Raw genomic sequence first — 21,890 nt, 5'->3', positions numbered from 1 at the left:
AACTTTATGTGTCTTTGTGGTTTACTTTTTGGGCATGAAAAGCTGGTTCATCTAAGCCTCTGGTTCTCTCTTTTGATTTTATATTGGAGCCAGATTGCTTTTGTCTTCAGGAGTTCCCACAGAGGCCCAAGTCAGATGAGGATCAGATGCTCTCAGGCTTTCTCCTAAGGTCTGGATCCCTCCCGGAAAGACTTTGTCCTCAGGAATTTGGGGGTTGTACTGGCCTGGGAGCAGGGCCCAGGAAAGATGCTGTTCTAGGGCAGTAGTGGCCACGCCACCCAAAGATGCAAAAGGATGTGGGGGCGGGAAGAGGCCCCAAGGGCTCCTGGGGACTGCACTGAGGAACTGGGTTGGTCTGGGTGCAAAGGATCAGGAAGTGGAAAGGTCAGCCCTGGCATCAAGGAAAGAGACTGGCGGGTTGTGCAGCCCAGGGAAGGAGAGGGAGGTAGGAGCAGGGCTAGGCCCAGAGAGCTCCTGGGGACCTGAGAGGGAGCTGGGTTGGTCTGGATGCAAAGGATCAGGAAGCAGTGGTGGTTCCCCTGGTGGAACCATCTACCTAGGAGGATAGATGGGCAAGGAAGATGGGAGGGTGAATGAGGCTGGGGGAGTCAAGGCACGGAGGGTACAATCGACTTACCCCAGAGAGAGGCCTGTGGGTCATGCAGGCCCAGAGAAGCAGAGGTAGGTGGGGGTGGGGCCAGGCCTAGAGGGCTCCTGGGTACCTGAGAAGGAATTGGGTTGGTCTGGATGCAAAGAATCAGGAAGCAGTGGTGGTTCCCCCAGTGTCTGGGGCACCAAGAGAAGGAATGGGACAGGACCCAGGCTAGGAGGAGAGACTGGCAAGGGAGATGGGAGGGTGAATGAGGCTGTGGGAGTCAAGGTGCGCAAGGCCCGATCAACTTACCCTGGAGAGAGGCCTGCGGGTTGTGCAGGCCCAGGGAATCAGAGGGAGGTCTTTCTTAACTTTTTTGAGGCACGGTCTCATGTAACCCAGGTTGGCCTCAAACTTGGCATGTAGTTGAAGGTGACCTTAAACTTCTGATCTGTATTGCTTCCATGTCTTTAGACCTGGGATTACAGGCATGTCCTACCACACCTGGTTTATGCAATGCTGGAGACTGAACCCATTTTCCCAATGGAGCCACAAACCTAGCCCAGATCATCAAAACATTTAAATTTTCTTATCAATATTAGTTATTTGATAATTACTATATGCTAGACCCAGTGCTTAGCATTTTCTCAAGACCCTCCAAAGTTTCATAGCACATTTAGGAGGAAAGCAACTAATTCTTTTTTATATAATTCTTCTTTATAAGCTCCACATAATCTGGCTCCTTAACTCTGTAGTCTCCTTTCACTTGATACTCCCTGAGAAGTGCCCAATGTTCTAGCTTTCCTTCAATTGCCATGACAAAATAGTCTGACCAATACCAACTCTGGAAGGAAAAGGTTTATATGGCTTACACCTCCTGGGTCACAGTTCAGCACTAAGGGAGCCCAAGGTAGGAACTCAGGGCAGGAACCTGGAGGCAGGAGCTGGAGCACAGACCATGGATTGTTCCCTGGTCCATACTCAGCCTGCTTTCTTATGCAACACAGAACAGCATGCCCAGGGGTGGCACCACCCACAGTGGGCTGGCCCTCCCACATTACTCAATAATCAAGGTGCCCCACAGACATGGCCACAGGCATGGAGGCAATTCACCAATTGAGGTTCCCTCTACCAGGGTATGTCAAGTTGACAACTAAAGCTATCCAGCACACCCAATATTCATATGGTCTGCTTCTTCATTCATGAAGACCCAGAATTCAAATTCTCTATTTCCAGGGGCTAGAGAGATGGCTCAGTGGTTAAGAGCACTGACTGCTCTTGCAGAGGACCCAGGTTCAATTCCCAGGACCCACATGAGCGGCTACGAACTGTCCTTAATTCCAGTTCCAGAGGAATCCAAAGCCCTCTTCTGACCTCTAGGGCATTGTATGACACAGGTCCCCTCACATATATACAGACAATACACTCATACACATAAAATAAAAAAATAACAATTTTTTTTAATTAAAAAAAAATTCTCCATTTTCAGAAAAGTCTCTTCTGCCTACTTTAAAACAAAGATCTTGGGGCTGGAGCGATGACTCAGCAGTTAAGAGCACTAGGTGCTCTTACAGAGGACCAGGGTTTGATTCCCAGCACCCATATGGTGCCTAACAACTGTTCCTAACTCCGAAGCCCTTTTCTGATCTCTTCAGGCATTGCACAAGATGGGCACACTTACATACAGGGAGATAATACACTCATACATGTAAAATAAAAACAAAAATTTAAAAATAAAATAAAACAACAATCCCTGTCATTTTCCACCCATCTGACCTGTTTTTTCTTCAGAAAACTTACTACTCAATGAGATATTCTACAACTACTAATTTCTTTTAAAAATTAAGTTTTTATTTTTATTTTATTTTTGTGGCACTGGGGAATAAACTCAAGACCTTGCACATGCTAGGTAGGTACTCTGACAACTGAGCTATATCCCTCACTCTTACTGTTTTATCTTCCTTGGAATTTATTGCAATATGCTGTGACTCAGAGACCATGTCTTGATTACTCTTGTTTTCAGCATCCAGAACAGTACACCTTTCACTATAGATGATAAATGAGTACGTTAGTAAACAAGTTATCTCACTGTATCTTCAGATAAGCCTGAGAGAACTGCTATTCCTGTGTCCATCTCAGGGTAAACAATTTGCCTATGGCCATAAGCTATAAGAAAAGAGTAAGGATTTGAACCCAAGAAATTTAAAAACATACTTCCAGTACAACTCAATCTGTGGCAAAGAACTAGTTTTGAAGTTACTAGCCTACTACAGACCAATACTTTCTTTTAATTGTTAATTTTTATTTATTTATTGTGGGGGGACCACATGCCACGGCTCACATATGGAAGTCAAGAGGACAACTCCAGGAGTCAGTTTTGTCCTTCTACCATGTGGATCCCAAGGAACAAACTCATGCTGTCAGGCTTAGCATCAGACACCACTACCCACTAAATCATCTCACTGCCCCAAAACCAATACTTTTTAAACTACAACAAAAGTGTCATAATACTTTCAAGTTGTTGTAAAAGTTTCTAAAATCTTACTCTTAATTTTTATCATTATCTTGTCATGACCCAGTTCTGGTGTACACCCTTTGATTAGCTTCCAGATAAGGCATTAAAATAAACTGTTACAGTTCAGTTTTTCTGACATCTGGCTGCATATTCAAATTACCACAGTTTAAAATTAATGTCAATGACCAGACAACTCCCTTCACCCAGCAAGATCTCTAAACTAGTAAAAGCAATTTTTAAAGGTATATACGAGAAAGTACAAAATGCTATCTTCTAAGTGCAACATTTTAGTAGTTTAAACAGATTAAAAACAATTACACAGAAAATCCTAGACCAACCACAATCTGACCACGATCTGAAAAACAAAATCAGTTATCTTAACTCTAGCCCAACTATGGGATAGGAACTGGAGGTGTATGTTTCTGATGGCCCAAAGGGAAAAGCAGAGTACATACAAAAAGCACAGGGAGTGGTGCTAACACTAACAGCACACACCCTGGGCTTTCCAATGTTGAGGTATTTTTAAACTATCTTTCACTGAAACAACTCAGGTAGTAGCACTTTCTATTTCTCATCTGAATTCCATGCTTCTGAAACATCTGAGCACTCACAAGAAGAAAAAAAATTACTTACAGCTCTTTCAAGTGAGTCTGAGAAAAAGCATTTTCTTGGATAGACATTATAGCATTGTTGTTCAAATCTCTAAAATGAAGAAAAGTGAAGCACTATCAACAATCACTTCTACAGTTAGATTACATAAATATTAAACACTCATGACAATCTCAGCCAGTAGCAAAGAATTTTTTTTTAAATACAAGGTCTCACTAGGTAGCCCCAGCTGGCCTCAAACTCACAGAGACCTGCCTGCCCCTGCTGCCCCAGTGCTGGGATTAAAGGTGTGCACCACCACACCCAGCAAAGATTATTTATATAATGAATAAATATATGAAGAATACTTACAGATGCTCAAGGGATTCAAGACCAATGAATGCTTTCTTTGTAATTGACTTAATCTGGTTTCCTTGTAAGATTCTGAAATAAAATTAAATTCATTAAATATTTACCTATACAAGATGAAAATAAACTAAATGTTCACTTCATAGCATTTGAATCGCTTTACATTACTATGAAGGTTTCTATCAAGATTGAGAGTTCAATGAAGCAACTCTGAATATCCATCCTGACTGTAAAGTGCTGGTAGTCTGCCTATGCTAAATGAGGTTAAATCCCCATATCTCTCTAATAAGAGATGATCAGGTCAAAGAAATTCAGAAATGCTTCACCAGGGCTGTAGCAATGACTCAGCAGTTAAGAGCATTTGTTGCTCTTACAAAGGACCCAGGTTTGGTTCCAGGGGACCCAATGCCCTCTTCTGGCCTCCAAATGAATTGCACACACGTGGTACCCTAGCACACATGCAGGCAAAACACTCAAATACAAAATACAAAATAAATAAATCAAAAAAAATATTTTAAAAAATATTTTATTTATTATTTTTATTTTATGTGCATGAGTGTATTGCCTGCATGTGAGTGCACCTGTAACGTGCAATGCCGTGGAGGTCAGAAGAGGGCTTCAGATTCCCCTGGAACTGGAGTTGAAGATGGTTCGTAGCCACCACGTGGGTGCTGGGAATCAAACCCAGGGCCTCTGTAAGAGCAGTCAGTGCTCTTAACCGCTGAGCCATCTCTCCAGCCCCCAAAAAAATATTTTTTAAGAAAAATAAGTAAAATGTTTCATGAGAGTATTTCCCCCTTTACTAGATGAATTATCCATAAATCTCAGGTGATTAAATACACACTACCAGTTCAACCACACTTCCTTAGTGCATTTTCCTTACTTGAACAGAAAACTCAATACTAATAACTTGTCTTTAAACCACCATAGGAATGGGAACACAAACTTGTGTGGTCACTACACAATCAGTATGCAGGTACCTCCAAAATCTGAAACTAGAGCTACCACCTCACCCAGCTGTACTGCTGGGGATATATACCCAAAAGACTCAGTCAACACCTACATACTCATGCTTACTGCTGCACTACTCTCAGCAGCCAGGAAATGGGACCAGCCTGATGCTCATCTTTTTGGACGGATAAAGATATAGGGGCTGGAGAGATAACTTAGCAATTAAGAGCACTGGCTGCTCTTCCACAGGACCCAGTACCCACCTTCTTCTGACCTTCACAGGCATTGCAGGCACATGGTGCACTTACAGATATGCACATAAAATACTCATACATATAAAATAAAAATAAATTAAAAGGGGCTGGAAAGATGGCTCAGTGGATAAGAGCACTGGCTGTTCTTGCAGAAGACCTGGGTTTGATACCAGCACCCATATGGCAACTAACAACCACCTATAACTCCAGTTCCAGAAGATCTGATGCCCTCTTCTCACCTCCGGGCATTGCGTGACAGGGGTGCGCCTACCTACATGCAGGCAATACTCTTACACACATAAAATAAAAATAATAATTTTGACCATATAGAAAGACAATCAACAAAAAGGCCAAAAAAAAAAAAAGAAGGTATGATGCTCTGGCTTTCTGGCTATGTCAAATAAACACAATCCAGTAACATTTACAAATACATGTTTGTAGACATACATGAATATACGAATATCATAGATACATACAATTTAGTGAGACTTGTGAGTCCAGCAAAGGCTTCACTAGTATCTTCTATGGCCCATGAAATTTCATTATTTCTTAAGTCCCTAAAAAGGTGTCAGGGAAAGACAGGTTAAGTCAGTCAGCACGACCACACTACTGAGCAGCATCCTGGTATGACAGCATAAAGGCATGTGTTAATTTTGATCTTTATTTTAGGAGCTATTTATAATGAAGATGCAACCCTGCTTTTTAAAGGAATATCTGTGATAAATATAAAAGAGCTGATTAATAAATTAATTAAGCAACCTGGTAAGATTAATTTTTCTAGTTAACCGCACCTAATTGTACTAGCATATAAAAATTATAGACAGTGTACTACAAAAAGGACAGTTTCAAGATAATGGCAATATAGCTTACAAACTGATTTCAAGCAAATGATAATGGGATTTCTAGCTGACCCAAGCCTCCCTCTGGGCTCTTAACCTTAAAATGGCTCACAAAGAGTAATACCAATACAAAGCTTCACAGCTGAAGAACAAGTAAACATTCCCCTTGGGAAGCAAGAATGCTATATCCATGTGTAGGAACTGTACTTTCTTTAAAAGGAAAGTATGCTCTTTTAAAATCCCTATTCCATTTTCAGAGGAAGTACAACTGTATCACATCATGTGCTGGTGGAATATCAATTAAAATACTTAATCACTTTTGCCCTCTAGAGGCCATTTCATACTGAAAAGATTATATAAAATTGTATGAATACCAAGAAAAACCTTGTCTTGCTTACCTTTCTTTATTCGAAGTGAAATACTAACAGCACATTTTATTTTACTATCAACTCTTCAGAACTTGCCCCCTCCTCTAACAGCAAAACATAAAAAGAAATTATTCACCAAGCTGGGCATGGTGACACATGCCTATAAACTCGGGACTCAAGAGGCTAAGATAGGAAGATGGAGAGTTCAAAGCTAGCCTGGGGGACACAGCAGGACCTTGTCCCAAAACAGGGGGAAAAAAAAGAATCAATCATGTTGGGCATGTGGTACACACCTCTATCCCAACACTTGGGAAGCAGAAACAGGAGGATCAGGAGCCCATGGTCATTCTCAGTTACACAGTGAATCTGAGGTCAGTCTGAGCTGTATGAGACTCTGTTTCAGAAAGACACCCACCCCCCAATTCACCAAATTGAGTGAAAATATATACTCCTGGGATGGAGACAAAGTTCCATTGGCACAATGCTTGCCCAGCATGCTCAAGACCAAGGTTCTACCCCAGCACCAAATAAACTCAGTGCAGGAGCCTATAATTCCAGCACACGGACGGTAGAGGCAGATCAGGAGTTCAAGATCAGCCTCAGCTATACAGTGAGTTTGAGGCCAGCCTGGGAGCTAAAGTCAGTTTCTCCAATCTGACCCTAAATCCATTGTTAACAGCTTTGGCACTAGATAACCATTTTCTTCCTCGGTTTTCCTACACATTAATCATCAGCAGTATACTGAAAGAACCTGCTTGCCATCCCGTAAGGATCAGAAGGCTGCAGGTGTCTCAAAATTACGGTGTTTCCTTCTTACTGACTGTTAGGTCCCAAAGTTGGGAACCTACCACTTTTCTGAAATTTTGAACCTAATAATCACCATAGCTCCTATTCAAGAGCCATTAAGAATCTGCAGCCAGGCATGGTGGTGCACATCTTTAATTCCAGCACTTGGGAGGCAGAGGCAGGCAGATCTCTGTGAATTCGAGGCCAGCTTGGTCTACATAGCAAGTTCCAGGCTGGCAGGGGCTATAGGGAGACCCTGTCTCAAAAAGACCAAAAAAAAATAAATAAATAAAGCAGAAGGGGGGCAGAAGGGAATCAGCAAGAGTAGGGGGAGACAAGAGAGGGTAACAGGTGGTAAATACAATCAAAATGTACTATATACATACAACATATATGAAAATGTCATAATGAAACCCATTCTTATGTTTAATTAATATATGCTAATAACATCATTATAAATTTTAAAGAATCTACAAATTTTTTAAAAACTGTAAAATTAGGCGGGGGATACGGTTCAGTGAACACTTGCCTAGCTAGCACACAGATGGTCAAAATTAGTCATCAGTACCACCATCACCGAAAAAAAAAAAAAAAAAATACCCCACTACATTTAGCCAGGCATGGTGGTACACGCCTATAATCCTGGGAGGCAGAGGCAGGAGTTCAAGGCCAGCCTAAGCTACACAGTGAAATCCTGTCTCCAAAAAAACAAAAAGAAAAAAAGTTTCTTTTGGGTAAAGTCATGCAGCAGGAGCTGGGGATGTAGCTCCAGTGAACAACAGTGAACAGAACTGCTCCCACTATACCCCTAACTTCCCTCCAAGTGAAAGCTAAGAGTTCTGGTACACTAGCCACACCAGAGGAACAAGAAAATGGCAACTTCTTGATAGTAGCAACTGACAGTAATTATGAGAACTCAGAATTAAAATGTAAAACTGAGTGCCTGCTATAGGTGTAAGATTTATGGGGACAGAAATGAAAAAAGATAGCCTTGCCCAAGACATAAAATAAAAGAACAAAGGGTCGGGCATGGTGGCACACGCCTTTAATCCCAGCACTTGGGAGGCAGAGGCAGGCGGATCTCTGTGAGTTCAAGGCCAGCCTGGTCTACATAGTGGGTTCCAGGATAGCTGAGGCGATAGGGAGACCCTGTCTCAAAAAGACCAAAAAATAAATAATAAATTAATTACTTAAATAAATAAAAAACAGTAATATACACATTTTCAGATTGATTAGTTATTTTTGCTCCTTTGCTTTATTTCACTCTAAGAAAGAAAAAAACTTACAGTGTCTGAAGATTGGAAAGAAACCTAAATACACCATCGGCAATATGAGTGACTCTGTTGTCCCCTAAATTCAATCTCTCCAGTAAGCTCAGACCCACAAAGGCAGATTCATCAAGGCGGGTCAGCTGGTTATAGGACAAATCACTAAAAAACAGGAACATAGATGGTAAGGAATTCATTGTATTTTAACTCAATTTGCAAATTTTTATTATATTAACATGCTAAATTTAGTGTTTCCAACAAACATTAAGGAAAGAGGGTGCTAAATCTCATTACTGGCCATGGGAACAGCCTCCCATGAAATGCCATCCTACACTTACAGTTCAGACAGTCTCTGGCAAAACTCCCAGGCATCAGGGCTGATTCTCTCAATAGCATTCTGGCTCACATATAGTTGCTGTAGCATGCGTAAGCCGTACAGCCAGCCCTTGTTCACTCTAGTGAGGTTATTGTGCTCCAGTTCTCTGTAATCAGAGAAGAAATAACTCAAAATAAGGCATTTCAATAGCAAGCAGAGTTTTAAAGTTTCCTTAAGTTCCTACAAACACACACACACACACACACACACACACACACCATCTTTGCTGAGACCTAATTACCTAACAAATTCAAGAAGTCAGGAATATTTATGTCTTACTTAATTTAGTGCTAAAGAGACTTTAAAATATCTTATTGACAAAATCACTCCAAGTGGTTGATAAATTCTGATAATTTTTACCAAAGTAATATGAAATATAATTTTTCACATGAGAAGTTTAAGAATTGTAACAAAAACATCAGTTAACTAACAAAATTTTAAAAGAGCTCTATAAGACAGGGGTGTAGCTCAGTGGTAAAATGTGTACGGCATGTGAGAGGCCTTGGGTTCAATCTCTAACACCAATTAGAAAAGGAAGAGGAAGGAAGAGGAAAGGTCTGTGTGTACTTGTTTTACATCAGAAAATGGAGAAGGCAACTAATGTATCTGTAGAACCCTGAGACCCTCTTCGTTCACCCGCTACCCCCCAATCCCTCCAGACCCCCACTAATTGCTCTTTTAGCTTCTGTAAAATGCTTGGCTGCTGCTTTAGACATGCCTAGACATGCCCTGACCCCCGCCTGCTATTCTCTACCCCCCTTCCAGGAAACTATAGATTAAGCAAGCCGGGCATGAAAACTCCCCCAAAAGGTAAAAACGGAGACTCCTGGCCCCACAGGTAACAGTCAGCACATTCCACAGCCCTGAGAATAGCACCTACCAATAAGAAACTTCCAGGGCTGCATCTTATACATCCAATCAGTTTAAAATTATGTTGGCGCGCGCGGGCTCCTTGAACCAACCAAAATGTATCTTCGGTATCCCCCTCCTCTCTTTGTCTAAAACCTATAAAAGGCTCCACTCTCCCTTACTCTGGGCTCTCAGCACGGATCCCTTGAGTTGGTGAGGTCTGAGAGCCCGAGCTTAAGCCCGAATAAACCATAAACCTTTGCTTTTGCATTTTGGTGTGTTGGGTCCTCAGTGGTCTTTTTGGATGAGGTACAACATATCTTTGTTATTAACTAAGCAACCCCCTAGCTATTTGCCTTTGAAAAGTCCCAGAAAGATTTCTCCTAATAATCCCCTAGTCTAGCTCCCAGTACTTACAATTCTTCCATATTATTCAAGCCAAAAAATGCTCCATCTTTAAGGTTGCTAATTCCATTCCGTTGCATCTTCAATGATCTTAGGGAGTCAAGCCCTTGGAAAGTAAGACCTTCTACAATTTTAATCCTGTTTCTTTTAAGTTCCCTTAAACAAAACAAAACAAACAAAAAAAATCAACAGAACATTGGCTTCACTGGATTACTCTAACAGTAATTTAAAAGAATAAATACTGCACTTCCGTTAAGTTACTCACAAGAATTGGAGGTGAGGCAGCTTGAAGACTTTAGGTGGAATCATGCTAATTCTGTTCCGGTTTAACTTTACCACTAATAAGGAACTTGATAAGTTATCAAAGCAACCAGCCTCCAAGGTTGATATCCTATTGTTACTCAAATTCCTAAAATGACCAGGATAAGAGCAAAAGAAAAAAAATAGTGAAATAAAATTTCTACCACTGGAAAACTGCCTGAAGTCTGTAACTGGACTCTTCTACTACTTAACTATGTACAACCTGACAATTATTTAACTGCTATTTTGTGTACATATGCATGTGTGTATGTGTGTGTGGTAACCAGGTGAGTATACATGATGTGTGCAGGTGTCAGAGCAGGGAGGTCCTTCCTTCATCACTGTCTGCCTTACTGCCTGGAGACAGTGTTTCTCACTGGACCAGAAGCCCAGTCTCTCAATGAACCAGAAGTTTTCCATTTTGGCCAGGCTGCTAGCCACCGAGGTCAGGACCTACCCACCTCTGTCCCAAATGCTGGAGTTACAGGCACACAGCCAAGCCCATCTTTTCATGTGGGTGCCTACCATTCAAATTCAGATCCTTGTGCTTACAGAGAAAGTGCTTTTACTCACTGAGTCATCGCCCCAGCCCTTTATTTCTATTTTATTTCATAAATTGTTTTCTCTCTTCATCTATAAAATTAGTTATGTTAGGGCTAACAGTATAGCTCAGTGAGAGTGCTTGTCTAGCATGCGCCAAGGCCCAGGGTTTGATCACCAGCACTCAAAAGCAAGAGGAAAAGTATGGTTCCTACTTCACTTAGGATGCTATGAAGCAGTGTGTATCAATACACTTTGTGCTGGAAGTGGTGGCAAGATGCTTTAATCCCAGCACTTGGGAGGCAGAGGCAGGAGGATATCCATGTGTTCAAGGCCAGCCTGGTCTACATAGTGAGTTCCAGGGCAGCTGGGGCTACAGGGAGACCCTGTCTCAAAAAAGACCAAAAAAACAAAACAACAAATGAATACACTTTGTAAACTGGACTGTGCTGGCCTACATGTTAACTATCATTATTATACAGAGCAAGCTACTGCTTAACAAATCATTCCTATTTAATTTTCACAAAATTAATGAGAAGGGCTGGAGGTGTGGTTCAGTGGGAGTGTAATTGTCTAGCATGTTCAAAACCCTGGACTTGGTTCCCAGTATTTAACAAAAAAAAAAATCTAAAACTAAACCTTAGGCTGGCCAGATGGCTCAGGAGATAGAGTACTTGCAATACAAGCCTGACAGTCTGAGTTCAACTCCTGGGACCCATGTAAAGGTAGAAGAAGAAAGTCAACTCAGCAAAATTGTCCTCTGACCTCCACACACAAACTGTAGACCATGCACACTCTGCCACTCTAGACACAATTATAATAAATTAAATAAAAAAAAAATTTTTTAAACTAAATCTCATTGGGTGTGGTGGCGCACACCTTAGTCCCAGCACTTGGAAGGCAGAGGCGGGGGGATCTCTTTGAGTTCAAGGCCAGCCTGGTCTACATGGTGAGTTCCAGGCCTGCTGGGGCTACAGGGAGACCCTGTCTCAAAAAGACCAAAAAACAAAAGCCGGGCATGGTGGTGCACACCTGTAGTCCCAGCTCTTGGGAGGCAGAGGTAGGTGGATCTCTGTGAGTTCAAGGCCAGCCTGGTCTACGTAGTAAGTTTCAGGCCAGCTGCAGCTACAGGAAGTCCCTGTCTCAAAACGACAAAAAAAAAAAAAAAAAAAAAAAACAAAAAAAAAAAAAAAAAAAAAAAAAAAAAACACCTAAATCTCAAAAATTTGCTGTCAATGCCTACTAATTTTTTCTGACAACAGCACACACTTTCTTTTGGGGCAAAGGAGGGGGACAAACAATCCCCAAATCTCAATCCTAGTTTTGTTTCACACACACATACCAAATCAGTCAACAACAGACCTGAGGGAATATGGGTGCCAATGAATGATAAAAACGCACTTTAAAGTAAACCAGTACTATAGTTACTTCCCAGCTGACCACTCCCTAGCACTGTACTCAATAAACTACTTCCAATCAATCTATCAACTATGTAAATATAATTCTCTAATTACTTACAGGTATTTAAGCTGCATTCGAGGAAATGAAGATGTCTTGATTTCTGATATTACGTTGGAACTGAGGTCTAAACTCTCAAGAGCTGGGTAAAGCTGCAATGCCTCTGCATTTATTTCTGGGATGAAATTATGGACTCTACAAAAAAAAGATTACTTTAAAGCTATTGCCAGTGATCCACCCCAGACTACAAGGACATTAAATAACAAGAATCAACAGTATGGGTAAAGAGCAAATAAGAACTACACAGACACAGACACAGACACACACACACACACACACACACACACACACACACACACACACACACAAACACACGATATATGCATGTGTGTGTATATATATCTAAGTACACAATAAATTCATAATTAAATTAAGAATCTGAAACCCACTTATAGCCAAAGAATAATATTAGATGTTGGTTCTCCAAAATACAGGATTTCTGTACACACACAATTCATAATTAAATAAAAGATCTGAAATCTTACTTACAATGAAAGTAGAGTTATATTAGGTGTTGGCTCTCCAAAATAGGGGATTTCTGTTAGTTCATTGTAATTCATTTTCCTAAGCAAGAAAGAAAAGAGATTTGAAAGTTTAATAAGGGAAATATTACCTTCTAAATTCTGGTTTTTGGTTAATACGCTAATACATATTCTTTATGGTAGGTGCCAAACTGAAAAAGCCAATTTCTCAAAATTTGAAAAATCAGAAATTTTTGTTTTTTAAAGATTTATCTTTATTATTTTCATGAGTGTTTGCCTGCATGTATTTTTGTGTGCCACATGCATGCCTGGTGTCTGTGGAGGCCAGAAGAGGGCATTAGATACCCTGGAACTGGAGTTACAGGCAGTTGATGAGCTACCATGTAGCTGCTGGGAGCCAGGGCAGGTCCTCTAGAAGAGCAGCAAGTGCTCTTAAATGATGAGCAATCTCCCCAGCCCCCTTTATTTTATTTTATTTTATTTTATTTTATTTTTTAATTAGGTGTATGTGTGTGTCTGTGTGTGTGCACATGAACACAAGAGACCTTGAGCACCAGAGGTATCAGATTCCCTGGAGGTGGAGTTAAAAGGCAGTTATGAGCAGTCCTACATGGGTGCTGGGAAACCAACTCCAGTCCTCTGCAAGAGCAATACATGCTCTTAATCGCCAAGCCATCTCTCCAGCCCCAAGAAACTAAAAATTTTAACATGCATCTTCACAGTGATGATCTACTAAGATCAGTATTAGAGGTTGGATGTAGTTTTGGTATACCTACTATCCCAGTACTTTGGAGGAACAGGAAGGAGTATGAGTTTAAGATCACCCTCGACTACACAGAGATGCTCTGTCTCAAAAACAACAGAAGATCAATATTACAAAGAGTTGTGCCACGTACGGTGATACGTGCCTATAACACCAAGCCCTTGGGAGGAGGAGGTAGACTGCACAAGTCCAAGGCCAGCCTGGCCTATATAGTATGTTCCAGATCAGTCTAAGCTACAAGGAAAGCTGAATTATATCAACTACCACAATCTCAAGTAACACCAAAATTACTCTATTTCTTCTAAATCTTTAGAAACCATGCTTCCATTTCAAATGACATGTCAGAACAATGGAAGTTTACACAATACTGTTTCACTGGCTAAACACTGGGCATAAAAAGAACAAAGAAAACATATTTATTCCGGAGGAAAATTTTTACTTTTGGCCTCAAGGAAGAATATTTCTACATAATTCACATAATAAAATCAACACTTCTATACCAAAGAGTTTATGATACTAAAGTGAAAGAAAGGTAATGGTTTAGGTTTTGTAGCAATTTCTTTTAATTAGAAAGCTCTTTCAATTTTTTTTTAGGATTTATTTTTATTTTTATTTATGTGTATGTGTCTATGTGACTTGTATGCCAGGTGTGTGGGGGTGACTACAGAGGCCAGAAAAGGAGGTCAGAGTCCCTGGTGCCGGAGTTACAGGTGGTTGTGGCCCACCTGATACGGGTGCTGGGAATAGACCTGGGTCCTCTGGAAGAGCAGCAAGTGCTCCTAAGTGCTAAGCCATCTCTCTCTAGCTACTTTTTCAATATTTTGACAGGGTCTCTAAATTGAATATTCCTAATTCAGGCTAGGGAAATGGTCCAGTTGGTAAACTGCTTACTATACAAGCATGAGAACCTGAATTTGGATCACCAGTACCCAATGTAAACGTCAGACAGAGCAGTACATGTCTGTACTCCCAATACACAGGTAGGAAGAAATATAGACAAGTGGGTCCCTGGAGCTCAGTGACCACTCAGACTAGCTTAATCAGTGAGTTCCAGGTTCAGTGAGAGACCCTGCTCAAAAAATAAGGTAGAGGGGGCTGAAGAGATGGCTTAGTGGTTAAGAGCACTGACTTCTCTTACAGAGGAACTGAGTTTGATTCCCAGCACCCACATGTCAGCTAACAACTGTCTATAACTCCAGTTGCTGGGGATCCAAGACCCTCTTCTGGCCTCCCCAGGAACTGCATGACACGGATGCACGTACACATATGCAGGCAATACACTGATACACATAAAATAATAAAAATAATTTAAAATTAAAAAAAAAAAAAAGACAGAAGGCAATTGAGGAAGACACCTGGTGTTGCTCTCTGGCCTCCACACTCAAGCACACGTACATATACCCCATATAAACACACTAATATATGCAGATACTAAAAACTGCAAGAAAAAATTTCAAATTCATAATTTATAATTTAACACCGAATAAGTAAAAATAACTTACACTTCCTGTAATGTTTGTGATTCCAAGCTGATATTCCAGTTAGACAATCGATTATGACTCAAATCCCTGAAGGAAGACAAAATATTCTTAGTTTACTGTTGGAAAGTAGAATTAAAAGAAAAACAAGAGGGGCTAGATAAATACAGCTCAGTGTCAGGGGCTTACCTAGCATGTGCCTAGCCTGGGCCTGGTCCCTAACACAACAAAAGACGAAAAGAGAAAAGATGCAAAACTAAAGTCCTGCTAAATATGAATTTTAAGCCAGCATGGTGTCCCATTTGAGGCTAGCCTGATCTACGGTGAGCTCCAGGCCAGCCAAGGCCACATATGGTGACTGTGTCTTTTTTTTTTTTTTAAGTTAATTTCAGTAGTACAAAAAGAAATACTTACAAAAGACTGTCCAATTTCAGAACAGTTTTAATACTTCTTAATGTTTTTAGTAATTAAAATACATTAACATGGTTCAATAATCAAAAAGCATAAGCCAAGTATGATGGTCCTTGTCTGTAATTCCAGCACTCTGAAGGCTGAAATGGGAGGGACATAACCTCCAAGCCAGCTTGGGCTACATAGCAAAAGCTTGTCTCAAAGAACAAAAAAGGTATAAAAAAATGCTGTATTGGGGAGGGCAGTGCAAAGAGAAGAGGTGGTCTAAATATGATTAAGATGTATCATATGAAATACACAAAAATTCAATTAAAAATAGAAAAAAAATGCTGTAAAAAAAAAAAAATCCCTTGTCACCAGCTTCCCAGCAGCATTTTTCCAATAGCAACAAATGAATCTAGTGTTTCATATAGCCTTCCCAATATTTTATGTCTACACCAGTAATTTTTTATACAAATGATAATGTACACTTTTACCCCTTGTCTTCTTCACTTAACAATGAGTTTCTTCATCCCTTGTAGTGATTGGATAATACCAGGTTAGCTATAAATAAATTTTAAAGTAGATTTCACAAGTCAAAATAGTGAGTTGCCATACTAAAACTGAAGATGAGTTGGGCAACGATAGCAGAAAAAGGATACCACTGGAGGACAGTGAGTTCAAGGTCAGCCTGGACTGCACATCAACAACACCCTCTCAAAAAGCCAACAAAACTGACTACGTCCACGCCGGGCATGGTGGTGCATGCCTTTAGTCCCAGCACTCGACATTAGTCCCAGCACTTCAGTCCCAGCACTTGGGAGGCAGAGGCAGGCAGATCTCTTGAGTTCAAGGCCAGCCTCGTCTACATAGTGAGTTCCAGGCCAGCTGGGGCTACAAGGAGACCCTGTCTCAAAAACACCAGAAAAAAAAAAAAAAAAGAATCTGACCACATCTTTCAAGGGATCTGGTCTTCCTAGAAAGAGCTACTGTGGCAGTGCAAATGAGAAATGACCCCATAGGTCAAGTATTTGAACAGTTGGTATGTGGTCCCCAGTTAGTGGCACTGTTTGGGGAGGATCATGGAACCTTTAGGACCTGTGGCCCTGCTGGAGAAAGCACATCACTCGAAGTGGGCTTTGAGAGTTGATAGCCTTGCCTTCACTTAGAGTTTTCTCTCTGCTTCCTGTGTGTGCTTGAAGATGTGTGCTCAGCTTTCTGCTCTTCCTTCCTCTGCTGCCATGCCCCCCCCCCAACAACAGACTCTTCCCTCTGGAACTGTAAACCCAAACCCTTCCTTCTACAAATTGCCTTGGTCATGGTGTTCTATCATGGCAACAGGAAAGTAACTAATATGGGTAACTAGATTCTGGAGAGGATAAGTAATCTCACCCAAATGATGTTAATGATAAATGGTGATAGTGCTGACTTAATATTTATCTAATGCCAGGCAGTGTTCTATGTACTTTACAATTACATTAACTGGTTAAATTGCACACAACTACTTTAACAAGACAAATACATTTATGGTCCTCACTTTCCTTATATGAAATGCAGGCACACAAACTAATTACTCATCAATTCAAGGTCATACAACTAAAACCAGAGAAACCATTTATTCAAAATCCCATCTTCTTTCTAGCAAGTTGTTTATTAGAAAGAGAAGAAATTTCACTTAAGTTAATCATGAGTTTAAACTTTTTAACAGCCTTTTTAAAAAGTCACCTGGATGATTCCTGGCATCTTTTCAAGGCTAAGGTGGAATCCAGCCCACACAAGCTGTGTGCTCAAGAGATGTACTTTAAGTTACAATATATAGCTAGCAAAGGGAAAGAAAAACCTTACAGGTCAATTCACCTTGCTGTGCCACCACAGGCAGTCAGCAGGTACATGTAGGTTTTTTTTTTTTTTTTGAGACAGGGTCTCCCTGTAGCTCCAGCTGACCTGGAACTCACTATGTAGACCATACTGGACTCGAACTCACAGAGATCCACCTGCCTCTGCCTCCCAAGTGCTGGGACTAAAGGCGTGTGCTACCACGCCCAGCTCACATGTAAGTTTTTAATGATGTCTCTATCACAGCAGAACAATTTATTCTCAGCTAGATTCATACCTGCTCATCTGTAAAACTTAGCCACTTACATTTAAGAGTATAGTTTACACACTGTGACATAACTAAGCATATGTTAAACCAATATATTCCCATAACTGTGAAGTTTTTATTCCAAGATGTCTACAACAGGTATCAGCTAAAAGATACTCCTGAATAAAGGAAACCAAAAGATATTAACATCTGAATTCACTCCACAAGGAAATCCTGTATTTATGGCTTAGGATGTAGCACAGTGGTAAAGTGTGGACTCAGCATACACAAAACTCTGGATTCCATCCCCAGCACTAAAATAAAAAGCAAATCTTCCTGAGGGTAGTAGCACACACCTTTAGTCCCAGCACTGGAAAGGCAGAGGCAGGCGGATCTTTGTAAGATTGATCTGAGCCTGGTCTACATAGTGAATTTCAGGCCAGCTGTGGCTACAGGGAGACCCTGTCTAAGAAGAAAGCAAATCTTCTATTTGGAGACCCTCAGGGAACTTACACTTGCTACTAAATGACAAACACAGAATTCCATACAAATAAAAAGTTTTACTCCTGCTTCTGCTTTGCAGCATTTCAACTCTAGCAAAAATGCAACTGCTCCACTTTAAATGAGATAATCTATACTTTATTCTCACTGGTATGGTAAATAAAAAGCTAGTTAACATTTGGGTAGCAGGAGAGCATGGCATGATCTAATTCTGTACACTGTGAATGCTACAGTTTAATAATTCTGCCCTCAGAGATTCCAAGTTTTGATTTTAATCATAGCAGTGCTCATAATGACTTCCCAAATCCTAAATCTCTGTGGCAGCCTAAGTTTGGCTGCATGCCTCCCTAAGAATTCCCTCATGGATGTCACTCAGCATTAACAGACAACCCTTGACCAGAGACCTTGACCTTGACCTTTAAATAAAATTATTAAATTTAAAGCAGTAAAATTAAACTCAATTTATACATGTATAAACAACTCGATGCCAATATTAGTGAAGTTATCCAGTATTTACTTGAGAAGAGTATTTTTTTCTATTTTTAAAGAAATTATAGGATTTTTAGCCAGGCACGGTGGCATTAGTCTCAGCACTCAGGAGGCAGAGGGAGGCAGATCTCAGAGTTCGAGGCCAGCCTGGTCTACATAACAAGTTCCAGGCCAGGTGGGGCTACAGGGAGACGATTCCTTGAAGCTTTTTTTTTTCCTGTCTGTAGTCCCAGCTGGTCTAGAACTCGCTATTCGTCCAGTCTGGCCTTGATCTCACAGAGATCGGTCTGCCTCTGCCTCCCAAGTGCTGAGACTAAAGGTGTGCACCACCAGGCCCAGCTCCTGGGAGCATTTTTGCTTTATGTTTAAACTAGAGAGCTGGGGATGGTGTGTAAATACTTTCAGGATAAATAAGATTTTAAGGCATCATGATGCCTGGTGCTATTCTCCAGACTAAGCTTTCTATCCTTTCCTTGTAGTGTGTATTTCTTATTTTTAAATATTATTTCTATTTTATATGTGTGGGTGTATTGCCTACATGTATGTAAGTACACCTGTGTTGTGCAATGCCCGCAGAGTTTCGAAGAAGGCTTTGGATCCCCTGGAAATGGAATTATGGACAGTTATTAGCCGCCATATGGGTGCTGGGAATTGAACCCAGGTCTTCTGTAAGAGCAGTCTTGGGACTGGAGAGACGGCTCAGTGGTTAACAACACTGGCTGTTCTTGCAAAAGACCCAGATTCAAATCCAAGCACCTACATGGCAGCTAACAACTGTCCATGACTCCAGTCCTAGGGGATCCGACAGCCTCTTCTAATCTCTGCAGGCACTGCATGACACGGGTACACTTACCTATATGCAGGCAATACATGCATACACATACAAAATAAAAATAATAAAAATTTTTTAAAAAGAGCAGTATTAACCAGTGAGCTATCTTTCCAGCTCCAAACTGCTTATTTTCTAACACAGTATTGCTAAGGTTTGAATGAAGCACTTGGTTCGAGGCTGGGGGAGCTGTTTGTGGAAACTGTGGATTACCTGGAGGAAATAAGAGCTGGAGGGAAAGTAGGACTTGAGTTATAGGCCAGCCCTACTTCTGACCTGAGCTCTTTGTTTCCTGACCAAAAATGCCATGTAACCAGCTGCCTTACATTTCCACTGCCACAGCCCAAACTGCTCCTGCCACCATACCTTGCCCACCACAGACTGTATTCAATCAAACTATGAGCCAAGATAAATCTCTCCTCCCTGAAGTTTCTTCTGTTAGGTATTTTGTCACAGTAATACAAAAATAACTCATATAGTGATATAATATCCTTTGTAAGAATCCCAAAAGTAGGGGCTGGAGAGATGGCTCAGCAGTTAAGAGCATTGGCTGCTCTTGCAGAGGACCTGGGTTCAATTCCCAGCACCCACATGGCAGCTAACAACCATCTGTTGCACTTATACATGCAGGCAATACACTCATACACACAAAATAAAATAATAATAGCTTCCTGTGGCGGCCACCATTGGAGAGAGCAACAGCCATGGCTCGGCACTACCCCACGGTCATGGGTCTCAACAATGGCCACAAGGTGACGAAGAAGCTGAGGCACAGCCGGCAGTGTGGGCACCTCACCAAGCCCACCAAGTTTATGTGGGACTTGAGAGAGGTGTGCCATGGAGCTGCTCAAAGTATCCAAGGACAAGCAGGCACTCAAGTTCATCAAGAAGAGGGTAGGGACACACATCTGTGCCAAGAGGAAGCCAGAAGAGCTGAGCAACATGCTGGTGGCCATGAGGAAAGATGCAGCCAGGACTGAGCTCAGACCCCACCTCCTGTCCCCTCAATAAATCTTTTATAAAATCAAAAAAAAAGATAAATTAAATAATTAAATATTAAAATATAAATAAATAAGAATCCAAAAATGGCAACATTCATTTCAAAAATAAGGGACATGTTATTTTTCTCCCCATTGGGATTTGTTTGTTTTTGTGGTACTGGGAATTGAACACAGCCCCAGTAAGCTATATCTCCAGCTCTCTTTTTACTTTTTAGCTTAAGAGAGGGTCTCTACTGCCCGGGCAATCCTCGAATTTACAATCCTTCTGCCTCACCCGCCTAAGTAGTCAATCACAAGCTTGTATACCCAGGCTTCACTTTCCTTGAATTCTTAATGATTGAAAGTAGAGTTCCATTTGGGACTATAATAATGTGCTGGTTAGTTTTTTCAACTTGACACAAATGAGAGTGACCTGGGAAGAGAGACCACCTACTGAGGAATTTCCCCCTTCAAGTTGGCCTTCATCATGTCTGTGAGGCACTTTCTTAATTGCTAACTGATATAAAAGGGACCAGCCTACTGTGGGTGGTGCCGTCTGTAGATAGGTGGGCTTGGGCTGTGTAAGAATGGTAGCTGAGGAAGCAAGTCAGTAAGCAGCGTTCCTCCATGGTCTCTGCTTTAGTTCCTGTTCTAGGTTCCTGCCTTGCTTGAGTTCATGCATTGACTTCCCTCGATGATGGAATGTGATCAGGAAATGTAAGCTAAATAAACCCTTTCCTCCCCCAAGTTGCTTCTGGTCAGTGTTTATCATGGCAAAAGAAACCAAACTAGAACAAGTAACAATATAGGAAATAAAAATTCTAGAGATACCCTTAAGAATTTAGCTTTTGCATGACCAGCTGGGACCTCTGGCAAATCATTTAACCTCCCTATAATTCAGTCTCTTATACTATAAAATGAGAATATCAGTACCAACCTTAAAATCTTAAAGAACTGTTCTGAAAGATGTAATAATTAAGAGGGCAATGTGTAAATAACAAACCTGAAATAGGATGAGCATCTCTTTTGAGCATTTATCTATTGGATACACTGTTATAATCCACTTTCCAAGGCAAAACTTTAGTTAGAACTACTCTCCTATATTAGCTCTGTGTGTATGTATGTGTGTGTGTGTGTGTGTGTGTGTGTGTGTGTACAAGCATGTGTGGTAGTACTGGAATTGAACCTAGGGATATGCTAGGCAAATGCTTTACTGCTGAGCTACATCCCTAGCCCTGTTTTCTTTTATTTTTTATTATTTTTACTTTCTATGTTTGAGTGTAATTGCCTGCATATATGTAAATGCTATGCAATGCTCACAGAGGTCGGATCTCCTAGGTTCGGAGTTATGGATGGCTGTTAGCTGCCATATGGGTG

The 21,890-nt window shown here is 41.0% G+C and overlaps 1 protein-coding gene and 1 pseudogene across 2 annotated transcripts in view; one reads left to right on the top strand and one right to left on the bottom strand.

The window, feature by feature from the left end:
- Window positions 1-21,890, bottom strand: part of Lrig2 (leucine rich repeats and immunoglobulin like domains 2) — a 78,883-nt gene that overhangs the window by 39,503 nt on the left and 17,490 nt on the right. For both annotated transcript variants that reach the window (XM_008833976.3, XM_008833975.3), the window contains exons 2-11: window positions 15,266-15,331; window positions 13,008-13,082; window positions 12,519-12,653; window positions 10,426-10,569; window positions 10,173-10,316; window positions 8,869-9,012; window positions 8,549-8,692; window positions 5,746-5,826; window positions 4,068-4,139; window positions 3,741-3,809 (exon numbers count right to left, since the gene is read on the bottom strand). In XM_008833976.3, the coding sequence (XP_008832198.1) occupies window positions 3,741-3,809; window positions 4,068-4,139; window positions 5,746-5,826; window positions 8,549-8,692; window positions 8,869-9,012; window positions 10,173-10,316; window positions 10,426-10,569; window positions 12,519-12,653; window positions 13,008-13,082; window positions 15,266-15,331 (1,074 nt within the window). The remainder of the gene's footprint in view (window positions 1-3,740; window positions 3,810-4,067; window positions 4,140-5,745; window positions 5,827-8,548; window positions 8,693-8,868; window positions 9,013-10,172; window positions 10,317-10,425; window positions 10,570-12,518; window positions 12,654-13,007; window positions 13,083-15,265; window positions 15,332-21,890) is intronic.
- LOC103734953 lies at window positions 20,238-20,544 on the top strand (annotated as a pseudogene).

This window comes from Nannospalax galili, unplaced genomic scaffold (assembly GCF_000622305.1).
Source record: "Nannospalax galili isolate Female #2095 unplaced genomic scaffold, S.galili_v1.0 scaffold475, whole genome shotgun sequence".
Taxonomy (NCBI): Eukaryota; Metazoa; Chordata; class Mammalia; order Rodentia; family Spalacidae; genus Nannospalax; species Nannospalax galili.
Note: the sequence above shows the minus strand (reverse complement) of the source record. Positions and strands in the feature narration are given on the sequence as shown.